Below are 20,900 nucleotides of genomic sequence, written 5' to 3'. Positions count from 1 at the left end.
TAAATGATTCTCCAAAGATCACACACAACTAGGAAATGACAAGCTGGAATTTGAACCCTGTCTGTGATTTAAAAACTTGCTTTCAATCTCTATGCTATATTAGTGTTTGCTTTCTTCACTCACAAAAATTGATTTTTGTTGATGGTTATCACCACTATATAAGCCTATATGCTGCTATATATTTGTTGCTGCTATGTTGTTAGACTGATTTTTAATTTTAACTGTGGTCATGCTAATAGGGTGGTAGTTTACTGTTTTATTTTATTTGCCTTGGATAGGATACTGTGGTGCAGATATTAAGTCAATATGCTCTGAGGCTGCTTTATGTGCTCTGCGTCGACGCTACCCACAGATCTATACCACTAGTGAGAAACTACAGTTGGATCTCTCGTCAATTACTATCTCAGCTAAAGATTTTGAGGTAGCTATGCAAAAGATGATACCAGCCTCCCAGAGAGCTGTGACATCGCCTGGGCAGGCACTGTCCACCATTGTGAAACCACTCCTGCAAAACACTGTTCATAAGATCTTAGAAGCCCTGGAGAGAGTATTTCCACATGCGGAAATCAGAACAAATAAAGCATTAGATTCCGGTATGAAATTTGATTGATTATTTAAAGTTAGTTTTTATAATCGCTGAAGCTAAATGTTTTCTACATCTCTGAACTGTTTCTTTATACAAGGCCTCTTGAAAGGAATTTGATCATGCTTTGCTTGGATATTTGAAGGAACTTTACTTCATGAATTGCCCTTAACCTAATCTATTTTAAGTTTGGAATGCATTTTTATATTTACAACAGGTCCTCAAATAACATTGATTTGCTCAACATCATTTCATTATAATAATGATGAAATGCTTTAGGAACTCAACTCTTATTTATATCAATTAGCTAGCTTATGGTAAAATTGTATTTTTATACATTGTTTTGCTTAACGTCACCGAACCTATTGACTGTTAAATGAGGACTTAACTGTACTTGTTATTCATATCGACACAATATTTTTGATTCTCTAAAAAATGTCATTGAAGTACACCGATTTGCTAACTGAAGCATTACATAAAAATTTGCTTTGCAATCCAGAAAAGTTACTAATGTACAATTTTTTGTTTGTTTTATAGATATTTCTTGTCCTCTGCTAGAAAGTGACTTGGTATACAGTGATGATGATGATCCATCAGTATGTGAAAATGGGCTTTCTCAAAATTCCTTTAATAAGGCAAAAGAAAATTTTAATTTTCTTCATTTGAATAGGTACATTTCTCTTGCAAATGAATATTTTGTTGTTGTTGTTGTTGTGTAAATTCCCTAAAACTAAACAACATGGTGGTTGGAAGATAAAAGATGCCAACTAATCTGCCTTTTTTTTTAAATTAAAATATCCAAAGTAGCCCTGGCCAGTTTGGCTCAGCGGTTAAAGCGTCGGCCTGCGGTCCGGAGAGACCCGGGTTCGGTTCCCGCTAAGGGCACGTACTTCGGTTGCAGTTTGTCCCCGGCCCTGGTTGGTCGTGCAGGTGGCAGCCGCTCGATGTGTCCCTTCACGTCGATGTTTCTCTCTCTCTCTCTCTCCCTTCCTCTCTCTCCCTCCCACTCTATCTGTATAAAAAATGGAAAAATATCCTCGGGTGAGGATAAAAAAATTTTAAAAATATATATATATCCGAAGTAATTTTTTGTTGTTGCTGTTGTCATTATAGTAGAAATGCAGTTGTATAAGTATTCTTAAAAATCACTGGAAATTAGTTGTTTCTAAACACCATGTAAGCCATGCTGTTATGATTGGCCAAAGGAACATTCACAATTTTTGACAAGTTCATAATTGGTAATTTGGGAAAAAAATTTAAACTTTTGATTTTTCTAAAACATAGCTTATTACTCTTTTTTTTTTCAGAAATGCTTGTTATCAACCTATGTCTTTTCGGCCAAGAATATTGATAGTGGGAGAACCAGGATTTGGGCAAGGTTCTCATTTGGCACCAGCTGTCATCCATGCTTTGGAAAAATTTGCAGTGTATACATTAGACATCCCTGTTCTTTTTGGAGTCAGTGCTACATCTCCAGAAGAAACGTGTGCCCAGGTAATTCATTGTTACCCAGGCAGAAAAGCTGTGAGACAAAGCAGTCTTCCAGAGAGAAAATCTAGAATAGTCTCATTTTTTTGTTGTTGTTGACTAATTTGTAACTTTAGATTTAATAAATAAAACTAATTCCCTGGCCAGCTCAGCTTTTAAAGCATCAGCCCATGGACCCAAGAGTCACAAATTTGATTCTCTCACATCAATGTTTCTCTCTGTCCCTCTCTCTCTATCAGATGATAAATGTAAAATATCCTCGGGTGAGGATTTAAAAAATAAAACTAATGCATAATTTCTTAGTAATTAAAAAGTATGGTTTTAAATCCCATTTCTACCACTTAATACATAAGTGGTCTTAGGAGAGTTATTAGATTTCTCTACCTCATTTACCCCATTTACAAAATGGAGATATTAATAGTATTTACCTTGTATGACTATTGTGAGAATTGTACTTAAAACAGTGACTGCTGTGTTGAAAGTACTGAGGTATTCTGCTGCTTCTGTTTTTGCTATTTATATATTTAAAATTTTTTAATGAAAAAATTGCTATATATTTATATATTTAACCTTAGTTACAGCAGAAAAGTATTCTGCATTTCGTGAGCTGTTTTCTAGTTGCTTGAAACAGTTATGTTTTCTAACAATGAAACAAAACATTTATAAACAAGATTATGTGATTGGGGGAAAGAAAGCATTTAAAAAATTTGATGGATTTAGCCCTGGCCAGTTTGGCTCAGTGGTTAGAGCGTCGGCCTACGGTCCAGAGAGATCCGGGTTTGGTTACCGCTAAGGGCATGTACCGTGGTTGCAGTTTGTCCCCAGCCCTGGTTGGATCATGCGGGACGCAGCCATTCGATGTGTCCCTTTCACATTGATGTTTCTCTCTCTCTCTCTCTCTCTCTCTCTCTCTCTCTCTCTCCCTCCCTCTCTCTCCCTCTCTCTCCCCCCCCCCCCCCCCGTCCCTTCCCCTCCCACTCTATCTCAACAAAAAAACGGAGAAAATGTCCTCAGGTGAGGATTAAAAAAAATCGATGAATTTATATGATAATTCTGGGTAGTTAAACATTGTTCCAGCCCTGGCCAGTTTGGCTCAGCGGTTAGAGCATTGGCCTGCGGTCCAGAGAGACCCGGGTTCGGTTCCTGCTAAGGGCATGTACCTTGGTTGCAATTTGTCCCCAGCCCTGGTTGGGTCGTGCGTGTGGCAACCACTCGATGTGTCTCTTTCACGTCGATGCTTCTCTCTTTCTCTCCCTCCTACTCTATCTGAACAAAATATGGAAAAATATCCTCGGGTGAGGATTAAAAAACAAAACAAAAACAAAAAACATTGTTCCAGACTAATAAAGCTAGCACTGCTGACTCTAGAAATGATGTTTTTTTTTTTTTCTCTGTACAAGATGATTCGCGAAGCTAAGAGAACAGCACCAAGTATATTGTATATTCCTCATATCCACTTGTGGTGGGAAATAGTTGGACCAACACTCAAAGCCACATTTACCACATTATTACAGAATATTCCTTCATTTGCTCCAGTTTTACTACTTGCAACTTCGGACAAACCCCATTCTGCTCTACCAGAAGAGGTAATTGGGAGGAGGGGGTATTATTATACTTAAAAAGAAAGTTATTTGTATTAAAATTATAAGAACTTGTAAAAATTCCAAATGCTTCAGAACTGAATAAAATTATAAAGTTTTCTTATCTAAGGTATCATTATTAACTATTTGGTATGTGTGCTTCTTAGGCAGGATGGTGTATGTACATAGTAATGTTACATTATACATTATTTTCTATTCCAAAAAAGGAATTATATGATGCATACTATTCTGCAATTTGCTTTATATGTCTTATATATTCTTCAGTACGTAAGTCTTATTTCTTCTAAGAGCAACATGGCCTTTTTTATTGTCTTCATGTACCATAACTTATTTATCCAAATCCTTGTTCATAGGTATTTGGCTATTTCCTAGTTTTTGTTTTTGGGTTTGTTTTTTTTTTTTTTGTTCCGATGGAGTAGGAGGGAGAAAGAGAAGAAGAGAGAGAGGGAGAAACATCGACATGAAAGGGACACGTTGAGTGCCAACCACCCACACAACCCAACCAGGGCTGGGGACAAACTGCAACTGTGGTACATGCCCTTAGCGGGAACTGAACCTGGGTCTCTCTGGACCGAAGGCCAACGCTCTAACCACTGAACAAACTGGCCAGGGCAGTTTCCTTCTATTATACTGCTACAGTGAACATCCTTGAGGGTTTTTTTGTTTTGTTTTTTGTTTTTATTTATTTATTTATTTTGCATCCTTGGGTTGTCATTTGTATGACCATTACTTATGTGGTTTCTAGCATTCATTCCTAAAAGTGAAGTAACTGTAGATTAAAGAGTATACACATTGAACTTTTTTTTTAATCCTCACCTGAGGATATGTTTCTGTAGAGTTGAGAGAGACATTGAGCAGCTGCCTTCCATACATGCCCCAGCTGGGAATTGAACCCCAGACCCTTCAGTGCACAGGGCGACGCTCCAACCTACTGAGCCACACCAGCCAGGTCCATTGAACATTTTTGATGGTATGAAACTATTATCCAAGTTTATGCCAATTTAGACATTTACCAATGATGAACAAAAGTTTGTGCTGCTTCTGCTTGGAGTACTCTTCTAGATATTTGCCTGGCATGATGCTTTATTTTTATCAGGTCTCTGCTCAGATACCATCTCAGAGAGGCCTCACTGATTAGTTTCTCAGTTGCAGCATTAGCTCCTCTGCCCATCTCTCTGTTTCATTACTCTGCTTTGTTTTTATCTTTACCTGCCATTAAATATTTGTTTGTCTGTCTCTCCTAGCTGAATGTAAAGTTCATGAAAGTCTAGGAATTTTTTCCCCACTCTATTCTCAGAGTACATAATAAGCATATTGTAGGCTTCCGTGTTTTTCTTCAATGAGATAGAGGAAGGGAGAGAGAGAAACATTAATTTGTTGTTCCACCTACTTATGCATTTATTAGTTGCTTTTTATATGTACTCTGACCAAGGATTGAACCTGCAACCTTGGTTTATTGGGATCATGCTCTAACCAAATGAGTCACCCGCCCAGGGCCACTCATTGTGGTTTTAATTTGCATTTCTCTGAATAGTGATGTTGAGCACATTTTCTTATGTCTGCTGGCCATCTGTATGTATTCTTTAGCAAAGTATCTATTCAGGTTCTCTGCCCTGTTTTTAATTTTCTTGCTTGTTTTGGTGTTGAGTTGCATGAATCCTGTATAAATTTTGGATATCAACCCCTTATCAGTTGTATCATTGGCAAATATTAAAGGGAAATAATTTTGAATTTATAATTTTCTGCTAAACAAAGTTAGTGTTTAGAGAGAGAACAAAATAAAAATATTTTTGAATATACAATGTCTAAGAAACTTATCTATAAACCTCTGACTTAAAGAATTATTAAAGGATTATTTCTCTTGTATATGTTATTTTATAGAAGTGTTGTATAAATCAGTGAGCAGAGAAAACAATAAAACTTATCACAGAGATATGATAAAAATTTTAAGAAATGTGAAACCAGTACTAAGTTTGTCTTAGTCTGAACTTGAAATGGCAGGAAGGACATAGTGAAGGAGAGCAAAGAAGTAAACACACATTCAGGTTTTTTCCGCTATGTAGATGTTGATTGACCTTACAGTTTTGGTTGAAAAACAAGCTTAGATATCTTTGTTAAAACTTATAACAATAAAAGAATTGGAATACCATATATTACTTCCAGGCCACCAGAAAGGAGGGAATGGTACAAATTCTAGTAAAAATTCCAACAAAATAAGTAGATTTCACTTTTTTAATTAATAAATTTATTTTTCTTTATTGAGAGAGAGAGAGAGAGAGAGAGAGAGAGAGAATTATCGATGAGAAAGAACATTGGTTGGCTGCCTCCTGCATGCCCCCCACTGGGAATTGGGCCCACAACCTGGGCATGTGCCCTGACCGGCTATCAAATCAGTGACCTCTTGGTGCATGGGTCGATGCTCGACCACTGAACCACACCAGCCAGGCTAAAATAAGTAGATTTTTAAATTCAGTATAAAAGGGGAAAAAGTGTTTTCTTCAAATACTTCTTTGAAGAAAACTTTTATTTATTTTTTTTATCCTCACCCGAGGACATTTTTTGTTCAGGTAGAGTGGGAGGGAGAGAGAGGAACAGAGAGAGAGGGAGAGAAACATCGATGTGAAAGGAACACATCGAGTGGCTGCCACCCGCACAACCGACCAGGGCCGGGGACAAACTGCAACCAAGGTACGCGCCCTTAGCGGGAATCGAACCCGGGTCTCTCAGGACCGCAGGTCGACACTCTAACCGCTGAGCCAAACCGGCCAGGGCTGAAGAAAACTTTTTAAAAGCAATGAGAAGGTTCTTGGTTCACCAAATATTACAGCATACTAGAAAGTTAGTAATTAAAACTGTAATTTGGACTGGACTGGAATGGACAAATTTAATTGAAAATAGTCCATTAGTCATTAGTAGATGTTTAATAGTAATTTAGCAAGTTAATTAGGAAAAATAGAGACTTCATAAATGATGTTGAGACAATAAGAGGAAAATGTTTGTATCATAATGTATTAGAGAAATACTTAATCTTGGAGCACAGAAGACCTTGCAGAGCAGAAAATGCAAAAGCTATGAATGTAAATATATCTCAAACATATTCTAAACAAAGTATGCAAGCATCATATAAGGAATTAACAATATTATTTTCTAACATTTATACTGGAAAAGGTCTAGAGGTTTGTTTAGAATCCCTCTTTTGGGGTGTGTTTTGCCTTTGTTTTCTTTGACAGCTCATATGTAAGTGGGATTATATAGATTTGTCCTTTGTGAATGGCTTATTTCACTTAGCACAGTGTTTTCAAGAGTCATCCATGTTGTAAGCATTTGTTAGAATTTCATTTCTTTTTTTTTTTTTTTGTCCTCACCCGAGGACATTTTTCCATTTTTTGTTCAGATAGAATGGGAAAGGGGGGGCGGGGGGGGGGGGGACATGGACATGAAAGGGGCACATCAAGTGGCTGCCACCCACACAGCCCAACCAGGGTCAGGGACAAACTGCAACCGAGGTACATGCCCTTAGCGGGAACCGAACCTGGGTCTCTCTGGACCGCAGGCCAACGCTCTAACCGCTGAGCAAAACTGGCCAGGGCTCATTTCTTTTTAAGGCTGAATAATACATCCTTCTGTGTGTATTGTATGTATGACATTTTGTTTATCCATTTATTCTGTGATGAGCCCTTGGGTTGTCTCTACCTCTTCCTTATTGTGAATAATCCTGCTGTGACTATTGATTTACAGTATCTCTTTGAGACTTTGTTTTTAAGTCTTTTGGATATATACTAGGCTACATGGTAATTCTGTGTTTAACTTTTTGAGAAACCACCATACTGTTTTGTATGGTGAATGTTAACTGAACGGTAATTGGCTACACCATTTTACAGTCCTACCAGCTCAAGGATTCTAATTTTTTCACATTCTTACCAGCACTTGTTATTTTTCTACCTTTATTACTGAACTACCACTCATTCTCGTATCTCACTTTGGGCTGTGAAAGTTAATTAATTGATTTCAATAAAACCCTTTAAATAAATATTACAGTATCAATTACCAGAGTCTTGAGTTTTAAAAAAGATCTCTCTTTTTTTTTAGTTCTTAATTTATTATATACCTGGTTTACTCATAAATTCAGCCCATATAAAAGACTTGTCTTAAAAGTCATTTCTTAATAAACAATTTAGATTGTCACTAAAAATGTGTATAATAACCTATTGTTGCATTGTTTTCTTTTTTAAGGTGCAAGAATTATTTATCCGTGATTATGGAGAAATTTTTAATGTCCAGTTACCTGATAAAGAAGAACGGACAAAATTTTTTGAAGATTTAATTCTAAAACAAGCTGCTAAGCCCCCCATATCAAAAAAGAAAGCAGGTTAGTTCCTATATCAAAGGTAATATATAATAATTTTTAGTAAGTAAGAATAAAATATCAGTAAATGGCCCTGGCATCTTATAACAACATAAGCTTAAAACCTTGGGCATGAGATTGATACTTCTACTGCTTAAAAATCTGTTTTCCATTGATGTGTCCCTTCACGTCGATGTTTCTCTCTCTCTCTCCCTTCCTCTCTCTCCCTCCCACTCTATCTGTACAAAAAATGGAAAAATATCCTCGGATGAGGATAAAAAAAACAAAACAAAAATCTGTTTTCCATTAAAATAAACTGAAGTTCTTGCCCTGGGTGGTTTTTCTCAGTGGTTAGAGCATTGGTCCGTAGACTGAAGGGTTGAGGGTTTGATTCCTGGGCAAGGACACATACCTGGGTTGCAGGTTTGATCTGGTCAGGGGTCATGGGGGTTGATTTGTCTTTGTCACATCGCTGTTTCTTCCCCACCCCCGAACCCCCTTCCACTCTATCAAAAAAAAATCAATGAAGCCCTGGCCATTTTGGCTCAGAGTTTAGAGCGTCGGCTTGCGGTCCAGAGAGACCCAGGTTCGGTTCCCACTAAGGGTATGTACCTCGGTTGCAGTTTGTCCCCGGCAGGTTGGGTTGTGCAGGAGGCAACCACTCGATGTGTCCCTTTCACATCGATGTTTCTCTCTCTCTCTCTCTCTCTCTCTCTCTCTCTCTCTCCCTCCCACTCTATCTAAACAAAATATGGAAAAATGTCCTTGGGTGAGGATTAAAAAATTAATGAAAAATATCCTTGAGAGGATTGACAACAAAAATAGACTAAAGTCCTTTTTTTTTTTTTTTCTTCATTGACTTTTAGAGAGAGCAGGGAGAGGGAGAGAGAGATAGAAACATTGATGATACCTGGCTGGTATGGTTCAGTGGTTGAGTGTCAACCCATGCACCAAGAGGTTGCCAGTTCGATTCCCAGTCAGGTCACATGCGCAGATTGTGGGCCGAATCCCTAGTGTGGGGCATGCAGGAGGTCGCCAGTCGATGTTCTCTCTCATTGATGTTTCTCTCTCTCTCTCCCTCCTTCTACTTTCCTCTTTCTCTCTAAAATCAATGAAGCAAAAAAAAGAAACATCAATGAGAGAGAACATTGATTGGTCGCCTCCTGCATGCCCCCCACTGGGGATCTGGCCCACAATCTGGGTATGTGCCCTGACCGGAAATCGAACCAGTGACCTCTTGGTGTATGGGTCGACTGAGCCACACTGGTCGGGCTAGACTCAAGTTCTTAAAGCCCACAAAGCCTTTCAAGTAGAGCTGCAATCTGTTTGCACTTTGGGCCTGAATTCATAATATAGCCCAAATCTGACTTTCTAAGCTTGTTTTTGGCACTTTTGTTATTCTTTCATACTACTAATGATATTACATTGATGACGTGATTATGTCTCTTACTCCCTTTATAATAGATTGCCAACTTATTAGGTCAGTACTATGATATTCTTTTTTTTGTCCTGTGTACTCACAGTGCGTATCAGTTTAAACAAAATTAAACTTCTGTTATAAATGTACCATAGTTTTTCATTAGTTCAAAAATTAGTAAAGAAGACTTTTTAATATAATATGTTTGTCCTATAAAGAATGCACTTTTAGCCCTGGCCTATTTGGCTCAGCGGTTGGAGCGTCCACCTGCGGTCCGGAGAGACCTGGGTTCGGTTCCCGCTAAGGGCATGTACCTCGGTTGCAGTTTGTCCCCGGCCCTGGTTGGTCGTGTGGGTGGCAGTCACTCGATGTGTCCCTTTCACGTTGATGTTTCTCTCTCTCTTCCTCTCCCTCCCTCCCACTCTATCTGTACAAAAAATGGAAAAATGTCCTCGGGTGAGGGAAAAAAAGATAGAATGCATTTTTACAGTTGGTTTTTTTTTTTTATCCTCACCCGAGGACATTTTTTGCATTTACCTTTAGATAGAGCAGGAGGGAGATAGGGAGGAAGAGAGAGAGACACACACATCTGACTGGCTGCCACTCACACGACCCCAACCAGGGCCAGGGACAAACTGCAACTGAGGTACACGCCCTTAGCGGGAACTGAACCCGAGTCTCTCTAGTCTGCTAGCCAATGCTCTAACCGCTGAGCCAAACCGGCTAGGGCCATTTTCAAAGTTTTAATAGCCTCTTAAATGATCTCAAAATGGAACAGAGACAATGACTTTGGAATTAGCATTCCTAATTACATGTACCAGTTATTGCTAGGGGGGTGTATTCCACTTTAGTATTCCAAACCCTGCCTATTATGTGCACTGAATTATTTATCACACTCAATATGATGAGAGAGTGATAACTAAAATCTTCCATTTATGTGAAGTTTTGCAGGCCTTGGAGGTACTCCCAGTAGCACCACCACCCGAGCCAAGACCATTGACAGCAGAAGAAGTAAAACGACTAGAAGAACAAGAAGAAGATACATTTAGAGAACTGAGGATTTTTTTAAGAAATGTTACACATAGGCTTGCTATTGACAAGCGATTCAGAATATTTACTAAACCTGTTGACCCTGATGAGGTATTAACTTAATCTTTGGATCAAATGTATTATAAACTGGAATGCTTCAAAAGTGGAAAGTATTTTAATAGTTTATGTGGTTCTCTGTCTACACTCTAAATTTGTTTTCTGTATAGGGAAAGGTACCAAGTAATGTCCTGAGCACATGGAAACTTCAAGAGCTATCTAACACATTTTTCTTTCCTACAGAGAATAGACAAGTAAACTTGTCTGCTCAACCCAAACATTCTAGAAGCAATTTGTGAATGTCTGAATGCTACATGATATTATTCTTGCATACACAAAGTGAGCTAGAGACCAAGCTTTTAAGTTTACATTGAAATAGGGTGACATTTGGTTGAAGAAAGAGATATAGGGTATTACTGGAGATATAGTTGCCTGAGAATAAGAGTAAGTACAAAATAAAACTAGCCTTCAATAGAATCATAGATTTCATATTAATATATTACCATTCATTATCTCTTATGTATTTATTCTCTCTCTTCCCTATGTTGCCTGGCAAAGAACTTTACTTAAATGTTTTTATAATTCAGAGTTAATAGTGATTTAGTCATTTGCTTGAATTTTAGGTTCCTGATTATGTGACTGTAATAAAGCAACCAATGGACCTTTCATCTGTAATCAGTAAAATTGATCTCCACAAGTATCTGACTGTGAAAGACTATTTGAGTGATATCGATCTAATCTGTAGTAATGCTTTAGAATACAATCCAGATAGAGATCCTGGAGGTGAGCATTACAGGGGGTTTTCACGGGGTGGAATGGGGGCTGCTAACTAACTTAAAGGGTTGATTTTATGCCAACTGCTATAGTATAAATATCTTACATTCACAGTACCAGGTCCTCATTACCAGCCTTACCCCTTATTTTACAATTGAGGAAAATGAAGTTTTGCAAGGTTAGAAACGTATTCAAGGTGATACTGCCAGGAAGTGGCAGGGGCAGAATCTGAATACAGGTTTCTTTCACTCCAAAATCATTGTGTTTATTACATGATATATCCTCTAATGAGACGCAACATTGCATAACAACTTAGCTTGTTTCCTTTGTATATCAATGCCCTTTCTCAAAGTGGAAAAATCAACTCTGTAATAAAATAGATTTGGAAGCATTTTCTTGGTTATGACCATTATAATTTTTATTATAGAAGTAATACAGTGTAATATTTGCTAACATTTTTAAAACTAAGTCCTCCATTTTCTTTCTTCAAAAGTGGACACTGTTAAGTTTGAGGATATTCTTCTAGACCTTTACTATGCATATCCTTTCTGCCCTCGCTTATCCAATCTATTAGAAATAAAATTTAGCCCAGCCAGTGTGACTCAGTGTTTGAGCATCGACCCATGGAGCAAGAGGTCTGGGCACATGCCCAATCCCCAATAGGGGGCATGCAGGAGGTGGCCAATCGATGTTCTCTCTCATCAATGTTTCTATCTCTCCCTCTCCCTTCCTCTCTAAAAATCAATAAAGAAAAAAAATTTTTTTAATAAAGTTTATAAAGTATGGGGTTATTAAAAATTATATATTTGTTCATATATATAATGATGCATTCAAATATTTGAGATAAGTGTACTTATTTCCAAAAATATTTTTTCTCAGGTGATTTTTTTAGCTTCCTATTCTTGTTTTATGGATGCAGTTTTCTTAAAACTTTTGGTCGATAGTATATTTTTTAGTAGTCTGTTTCCTACATTAACTCTCCTTCACTACATTGGCTTTTACAGTTGGTAGTGTTTATAAATTAGATGGATTAGCATAAGGACCTGCTGGATTTCTCCAGCGATTGAAAAGCTCACTAGTCTTCTACTTCATCTTCCCTAGACTTTTCCCTATAGTTCAGAGTTCTGATGAGAAACAGTGGGAAATAGACTACGAATCTGGGAATGCCAGCTTGAAGGAAGGAAGCATTTACCCTGGAAGCAAAGGATTATTTTCTCTCTGGTTGCAGTCAGGCTGCTGCTGCTGCTTTTTCTGTCTATATGCCAGCCTAAAATTACTTTAGACCAGTGGTGGTCAAACTTTATCAAAGTATCTGAATCTCCTGAAGGACTTGTTAAGATTCAAATTGCAGGACTGCATCTCCAGGGTTTCTGATTCCATAGATAGAGGGTAAGGGCCTGAGAATTTGTATTTCTGACAAATTCCCAGGTGATTCTCATTCTCCCACACTTCAGAAACCAATGCCTCAACTTTGCTGTGCCTTTCTTTATGCCTAGATGCCATATTAGAAGGTCCGTCCAACATTCTTTCTGACATTGTAGCTATTGCTGTCAACTACAGCTTGGGTGTGAATATTGCAGCCTACTGTCCTGTGAGGGCGACAGATACACCCCTTCAGTCAATCTTGTATTCACTTATTTTTCTGCCTTCTGCCTCAACACATTTTAGTTTACAGTAGGTGCACTCAGTTTAGGATCTTTTCCAGTGTTTCCTGTGTAGGGTTGCTCTTTCGTTCTCTTTGCTTAGTTTCTTTGTCAATGCAGTAACATATCTCTTCCAAAATTCTTTCACATTCTGGTTCACGAATGACACTGATAGACTTCTTTTCTGTTTTGTCTTATTTTTTGGTCATTATGTTGTTTAGTTTTGCTATTAATTGATTCTTTGATTTTCTTTTTCTGATATTTGAAAGGGATCTGGATGGGACATCACGATAGAATTGTCTGGATTTAGTCTGTCATATTGAACTAGGTGTCCAGAATGCTGCATTAGCACAAAGAAAAGAATTACACTTTTTTAGTAACTGTTACTAGTCATGATAAACCTGAAAAAGGAATTGTAATAGCTACAATCTTAACCTAGAATGTTTATTTTTGGTAAATTATTAAAAGGAGAACATTTTAAACCTTTTTTTCATTTCTCAGATCGTCTTATTAGGCACAGAGCCTGTGCTCTAAGAGATACTGCCTATGCAATAATTAAAGAAGAACTTGATGAGGACTTTGAGAAGCTTTGTGAAGAAATTCAGGAATCTAGGAAGAAGAGAGGTAGGAGAATTATTTGGCATCAGAAAAAGATGTTTTTGATGTAGTGTGAGTCCTTTTAATTAATCCTTCAGGTAATTTTGAAATCTGGAAATTTGATTTGATGTTTCATATGTGTATTTATAAGGTTGTAGCTCCTCCAAATATGCCCCATCTTATTACCATGTGATGCCAAAGCAAAATTCTACTCCTGCTGGTGATAAAAGGTCAGATACAGAGCAGAATGAAAAGCTAAAGGTGCTCAACACTCCTGTGGCTTGCAGCACTCCTGGTAAGTGCACTTGGGTAATTTTTACTTACATAATTGTAATCTTTACGCTCTTCCAGTGCCATTCAGTTTCTCCCTTAGTTCCCTGTATTTATATTGATGTAGTGAATGTAGTGAATTTGTTAATATTGAGGCAACTTTGCTTTCTTGAAATAAATCCAGGTTGTAATGATGTACCACTTTGTAGTCCCAGTTCACTGTCTTCTAATTGTGGATTGACTTGCTTTGAAATGGATTTTCATTTCCTTAAAATCCTGGTCATTTCCTGTTCCTCCTTGTTCTTAGGGTATAATTTTATAGGGTCCCAACCCAAAGCCTTTGCGTTTTCCAAAGACCTCCCTTCTATGGCAGGCTCTTAATGCCATTTTTTGCTCTTTTAGCCCCATGAATGTGAAACTCTAAGCTTCTTAGCTTCTCAGCTTTTCATTTGTTTTCCCAGGTTTAGTTGTTCTAATTCTTTAATGCCTTATTAGGTCTCCAACACTTTTAAACAGAAATTTTAAGAGAGAATATTTGTGCTCAGCTAGTGTGGCTCAGTTGGTTGAGTGTTGTCCCATCCACCAAGAGGTCAACTATTTTATTCTGTCAGGGCACATGCCCGGGTTGCAGGCTCAATCCCCAGTAGGGGGGCATGCAGGAGGCAGCAGATCAATTTTTCTCCCTCATTGATGTTTCTATCTCTCCTTCTCCTCTACAGTCAATTTAAAATAAATAAAAGGTACAGCTAGATTTTTAGAAAGAGAGTGTGCGTGTGTTTTATTGGGGTTGGAATTTTCCCTTATTGTATTACAGGTTTGTCCATTCTGGGGTAATTAATTGAGATAGAGTAAGCCCTACTTTTGTAAAAATGGGAAGAGGCAGGAGGGAAAGGATGAGAAAAGCAAACCAGCAAGAGACCTTCACTACCAGAAGGTTTTTGGTCGGATCAACACTAAGCAAGTATATATATGGAAATTGAGGACATGAAAAATGACTTCCTTAAAACAATCTATTCCTAACTATATACTCAGCAGGACTGCATACACTGTTTTCACCAAAAACACATACAAAAATGTTCATAGAACAAATATTCATAATAGCCCACCACTTGGACCAACCCAAAATGTTCATCTACGGTAGAATGGAAAATGTGGATTATTATACAGCATTTAGAATGATTAAATTTCAACTACATTTAACAGTATAGACATAATGTTGCAATATGGTTATATACTGTCTGGTCTAGACAGCAAGTTTCATCTTTGTATAAGTTTCTTCATCTGTAAAATGCTATTGGTAATGGTAACAAATCTGATCAGGTTAAAGTGAAGTTTCAATGACTTTCAGTCCACATGGAGGACTTAGAGGAGTTCCTGCTGTATGGTGGGCACTTAGCTAAGTGTAAGCCATTTTAATCTTGCCTTCTCTAGTTCATTCCTCAGACTGCTGCCGAAGTGTTCTTTGTAATACATGCAGCAGATAGAGCATTCATTGCCCTCTTTAAAATTATTCAGGATTTTAAATAAATTATTGAAGGTAAAATTTAAACTCCTCAGAATGACAGGTCATTGCCTACTTCTTTACCTTCTCACAGTACTATATACTTCCCTTTCTCTGTTCCAACCATTCAAAACTACAGTAGTTTCTCAAATTCTCTTATCCTCTTACATCTCAGGAGGTATCCTCTCTCTCCCCACCCCCTTACTTAGACTTTAGAAAATTATTGAATGTTCTTTTATCCTTTTTCTTTCAATTCTTTGAAGCTCAGTTGAAGAGAAAAATCCGTAAAAAGTCGAAGTGGTACTTAGGCACCATAACAAAACGAAGGAAGATTTCACAGACAAAAGATGGTAGCCAAAATGTCACAGACGACAAAATTGAGAGTGATACAGAGGAAAATCATGATACAAGTATAGACCACAACGAGACTGGAAACACAGGAGAATCTTCAATGGAAGAAAATGAGATGCAGCAAAATGCCTCTGAAAACAAAATAGATTTGGGAAATAATTCAAGTACTTGTAGTATTGAGGATGAACTTGAATCTGGGAAGGCTGCAGCATGTACAGAATTGAAGAAAGATAAGATCACTTGCAATGGAGATGCTTTTAGCTCTCAAATAATAAATACTTCTGATGAAAATGAAGCAAAAGGTAAGTCTCAGTTAAACAATTTACTAATCTTAAAAGATGTTTTAGTCAGAGTTCTTAAGCAACTAATTACTATCCCAATTTAGTCCTTTATCTTTTGTGGTGTAGGTGTTAATTCATTAGGAAAGATAGCATTATTTTTAATAACTATAGAGCTAATAAATCACTGTTGTTAAAAGCATACTGCGGCATCAAACAGATCTGGATTTCAGCCCCTAGTCAACTAGTTGGTAAGCTTGTGATTTTGGGCAAGGTTCTTGTCCTATCAGCTTCAGGTTTCTCTTCTGCAAAATTGGGGTAGATAGTTGAAGCTAATGAGATATTTTGAGGATTGAGTAAAATAATTCATCTAAAGCATGCAGCAAAGTGCTTTGGCTCTACAGTTTTTAAAAGCTGGCAGGATACCCTCTCATTATTAAGCAAGATAAGGGGTTTCCTGTGATTCTTGTTTAGTGATGTAGAACAACTGTTACCCTCATCATTTCTCTATTCATATTGTAGGTTAAGTCCAAGGTTATTTATAGTCTAATGATCGTGCTTTCAAAATTTTTCATTGAGAATTGTATTCATCTGACTCTTTTTGGATCTGTGGCAGATTTGTTTGATCTTTGGAAAAGGCAAACATTATTTGGTCTTACAAAGTAAAAAGAGCAGAAATAGGGTCAAAAATTTATTTTGGTCAATAATAAGTATTAACCAAGTGAATGAGACTGGTTTTCTTTAGTTGCTTATATACCATCAGTAAATCTTTTTTTTTTTTATCCTCACCCGAGGACATTTTTCCATTTTTTTGTTCAGATAGAGTGGGAGGAGAGAGAGAAACATCAACATGAAAGGGACCCATCGAGTGGTTGCCATTCGCACGACCAACCAGGGCCAGGGACAAACTGCAACCGAGGTATGTGCCCTTAGCAGAAACCGAACCCGGGTCTCTCTGGACCGCAGGCCGACGCTCTAACCGCTGAGCCAAACCAGCCAGGGCACCATAGGTAAATCTAATTCATGGACTTCTTTGAAGTGAGTTCCAGTGTTTTTGAGTAATCAAAGCAGAATGGACTAGAATACAGCTCTTCTAAACATGGATATTTTAAATGTTAATCTTCTGACTATATAATTTAGCATGTTTTGTTGGGATTCAGAGTTTTATGTTTCTTTTATTATTATCATCTTTAAGAGGACACTATTTAGTGGGACATGTACTTGTTTGCATATCAGAAGATTTGAGATCTTGTCTGGGGTCTTATAACAGGTGTGTTGACCTTAGAAAAATCTCTTTACCTCCCTTGGTCTTATTTTTCTTTCTTATCTATCAGTGAGTAGATTTTCTAGATTAGGGATATGCAAACCGGATACTAAATATTTAGCCATACAGTATGTCACAACTACTCAAACCTGCCAGAAAAGCCACACCGACACACATATGTAAAATGGGAGTGGTTTTGTGCTAATAAAACTGTATTTATAGTGGTAGGCCAGATTTGGACTTTGGGTGGTCATTTGCAAATTCTGTTCTTGATTACTGAGGTCCCTTCCAGATCTTATGTTCCTGTTTAGTCTTGTGCCAAAGTGGAAGACAGTTGAGGATCCCCTGAAATACTCAATTTGAGAAATACTTCTCAAATGTTCTTAATTTTTTAGTGTGTATACACAGCATCAGTATACCAGAATTGGTATTAGTGTTTTAGTAAATATGTCCTACAAGTTGATTTGCCTAATATTTTTTTAGGCATCATAATGTCTGAACCAAATACTAATGTTATTTATTATTTGTTCTAGAAAGGTGGATTCTGCGAATGACTCGAGCTAGATGTTCCCAAGTAGAGCAGCAGCAGCTCATCAGTGCCGAAAAAGCTTTGGCAATTCTTTCACAGCCTGTACCTTCACTTGTTGTGGACCACGAGCGATTAAAAGTATGTAAATTGAAATTGTAATGCTGTCATTGTGCAGAGTAGTAACATAACCCACCAAAAGAGAACTGATAGTATATTGTGTCAATTTGGCATGTAATAAATATTGACCTTTTATGAAAGGATAGGTTTGGTATAGAATAACTTTCATAAACATTGTAGTCGGAGGTGGCTAGTGTGTTGATATTATAGTGTTAACATTATTTATCCCATACATTGTTTTTATGACCATTACCTGTGACTATTTTAGTTAGTTTTTACTTAGCCATAATGGCATGTTTTATGAGGTAATGACATATCCTGGTAGGGCCAGACTTGAAGAATCACAGAAATCCAGTGAATCCATTTCAGTCATGAGAAAAAACACTAAGCAGATGGAAAATCCTTTTTATAAGAAAAAGAATCCTGAAGTGGTGAGGTAATTCATCATTTATGTTCTTTCTTTTTTTGTTTCACATAATGAAATTAGTTATTATGTACTTACAGTGCAATAAAATACCCTACAAAAACATTATTGTTTTTCCTATTAATCTAGTTTGAGCTTTTCTAATTTGTCTAGAGATGGATGGCTAGAATTGAAATTTGCAACCTCCTCAGCCGTGGTTTTTAGGATGGGAGTTACCCAGGGCAGATCATAGATAGAAAGTTACCTGCAGCCAAATTACAGAGCTGCCATCAGAGGCTGCCATTGTTAGATCAAATGACTTGGTCTGTCCTTTCTCTGGTTTATATGCTAAAAATTCCCAAAATCTTCTAAATTCAAATCTCAGAATTTATCTCTCACATGTAAACACTTATATTTTCTTTTAGAATCTTTTGAAGACTGTTGTTAAAAAGAGTCAGAAATACAATCTTTTTCAGTTGGAAAATTTGTATGCAGTAATCAGCCAGTGTATTTATCAGCATCGCAGGGACTATGACAAAACACCACTTATTCAGGTAAACTAATCTCTGTATGAAATTAACTAATTTGCACTGCCCGGTTTGGCTCAGCAGATAGAATGATGGCCTGTGGACCAAAGACCTGTGGGTTTGATTTCGGTCAGGGGCACGTACCTTGGTTGCAGTTCAGTCCCTGGCCCTGGTTAGGGTCGTGCGGGAGACAACAAATTGGTGTGTCTCTCTCACATCGATGTTCCTCCCTCCCTTCCTCCCACTGTATCTGAAAATCAATGGGAAAATATCCTCAGATGAGGATTAAAACAACAACAAAAAAGAAATTAACTAGTTTTAAAGACCATTGTTTAATATGTGCAAACAGTGGAACTACAGTATCGGTAAATTATGGAAAAATGTTTATTTTCTGTGTGTATTAATGAAGATACATAGCTCCTTTTTAAGATAGACCTATTTGTCTTTACTTAATCTTGCTTTACAGTGGACATTAGAGTCTTAACTTTTAAAAAAGAAAAGAAAAAAGAAAAAGTTACATATTGGATGATACCTATATAGTATAATATAAATATTACGTATACCTACTAAAGTATACTGTGGTACCTACATGGTATAATATATGTAATATACTAGTACCATAAAATATAAAATATTAATACCTTTAAGTACATCAGTACCTTGATTATAACTATTTGAATTTAACATAAGATGATTATATCTCAGACTCATTTAAAAGGGATTTAAATTTTGAAGTCCCATTAGTGATCTCAGTTTATGTGATAGTCTTAAGTACTGAACTAAATTTTTGTTTTCACTATCAGATATGTACATGGGTAGTCAATTCTTAAGGGTGTTTACTGGAAAAAATAGCAATAGAGTAATGTTTCTTTAGCTTTTCCATATTGAAACTTACTACTTTTCCTTTCTACCTTTTGTCTAGAAAATGGAGCAGGAGGTAGAAAACTTCATTTGTTCCAGATCATGATGTCATGGTATCACATATCTTTATATTGTTTTTATTTAGTTCACCTTTGTCATGTTCACATAACTGATACAAGATGAAATACTGCATCTTTAAGGAAAAGATTAAAATAGTAAATAAAAATATTTAAACTTTTTTAGTATTTATGTACATGTGTAAGATAAGTCACAGAGATACTGGGAGTTTGACTGAACAAGGCACTATAGTAATGCTATGGCATATCAGTAGTTGAAGTATGGATAACTCTTAATATAAAGTTATTTGATAGCTAATGTTTTATGGCACTGAAGAGTAATTAGAGACATTGACTTTTTTTGTTGTAAGCACTTTTATTTTATCCTTCCTGTAATAGTTTATTGTATCAGACTAGAAACATAAGCATTGTGTCTTTGCCATCCTTTTTGTTCTTTTTCTTCAGTGCTCATCTCCCATCTGTCTTTAGCTTGCCCTGCCCATTCACTTAAAAGCCAGTGTTCAAGTCATGATTTGCTAGAGGGCCCTTGACAATTTCTGGCTGCACCACAATTCTGTACTTGAATGTCAAAACGAATGCTTTTGATAACATTTTTATAATTCTAATTTGGGTTAATAAATATTTAAAAGATTTTTCAGTTAAATTTTATAATTATACACAACAAACATTAATAACTACTTTGTTGAACAGCTTTTTAATAGTACAAAATTTTTATATTTAAAAATGTTTATATTCTTCTAAATTTGTGTTTGGGTTATATTCTATAGATAACTTATATATAATGATATAAATATTATAAATTTTGTAATAATGATACCAAAAATACGTTTCTTTCTTAAAGGAATAAAACCATTCATCACCATGCATATTCTTTTTCTTTTTCTTTTTTTTAGGAGCCATTCTAATATTTGTAAAATAGCTTCTGTTGGAAACTTTCAAAAGGAGTAGGGGATAATGATTTCAAATGAGAGATTCTGGATTCTAATAGTTTCAAAGCTGAGCTGCCTTTTGTTGATTTGTCTGAATATTGTATTTAAAGGTTTCTAAAACCCAGTAATCCAGATCCCTTAATTAACAGACCCTGTCTTAGTAAAGCGTGAAGCAGTGCCACTCACTGAGAACATTCAAGTACGTGTATGTTCCTGGGTTCATACACACGGACACATATATACTTATTTTTATTGAAGT

General features: G+C 36.7%; 1 protein-coding gene across 8 annotated transcripts in view; it reads left to right on the top strand.

Moving 5' to 3' along the window:
• ATAD2 (ATPase family AAA domain containing 2) overlaps positions 1-20,632 on the top strand; it is a 57,199-nt gene extending 36,567 nt beyond the window's left edge. For 2 of the 8 annotated variants that reach the window (XM_036263678.1, XM_036263681.1), the window contains 13 exons: positions 279-593; positions 1,121-1,253; positions 1,891-2,077; positions 3,472-3,657; positions 7,906-8,041; positions 10,378-10,574; positions 11,144-11,303; positions 13,439-13,561; positions 13,686-13,829; positions 15,569-15,958; positions 17,732-17,865; positions 18,673-18,801; positions 19,697-19,748. In XM_036263678.1, coding sequence (XP_036119571.1) covers positions 279-593; positions 1,121-1,253; positions 1,891-2,077; positions 3,472-3,657; positions 7,906-8,041; positions 10,378-10,574; positions 11,144-11,303; positions 13,439-13,561; positions 13,686-13,829; positions 15,569-15,958; positions 17,732-17,865; positions 18,673-18,801; positions 19,697-19,741 — 2,279 coding nt within the window. In that variant the 3' untranslated portion in view covers positions 19,742-19,748. Of the gene's footprint in view, positions 1-278; positions 594-1,120; positions 1,254-1,890; positions 2,078-3,471; positions 3,658-7,905; positions 8,042-10,377; positions 10,575-11,143; positions 11,304-13,438; positions 13,562-13,685; positions 13,830-15,568; positions 15,959-17,731; positions 17,866-18,169; positions 18,257-18,672; positions 18,802-19,696; positions 20,341-20,605 lie in introns of those variants that run through there. The other 6 variants (XM_036263675.1, XM_036263676.1, XM_036263673.1 and 3 more) reach the window with 6 other exon arrangements.
• The last annotated feature ends 268 nt before the right edge of the window (positions 20,633-20,900 follow it).

This window comes from Molossus molossus, unplaced genomic scaffold, assembly GCF_014108415.1.
Source record: "Molossus molossus isolate mMolMol1 unplaced genomic scaffold, mMolMol1.p scaffold_m16_p_16, whole genome shotgun sequence".
In the NCBI taxonomy this organism is placed as follows: Eukaryota; Metazoa; Chordata; class Mammalia; order Chiroptera; family Molossidae; genus Molossus; species Molossus molossus.
Note: the sequence above shows the minus strand (reverse complement) of the source record. Positions and strands in the feature narration are given on the sequence as shown.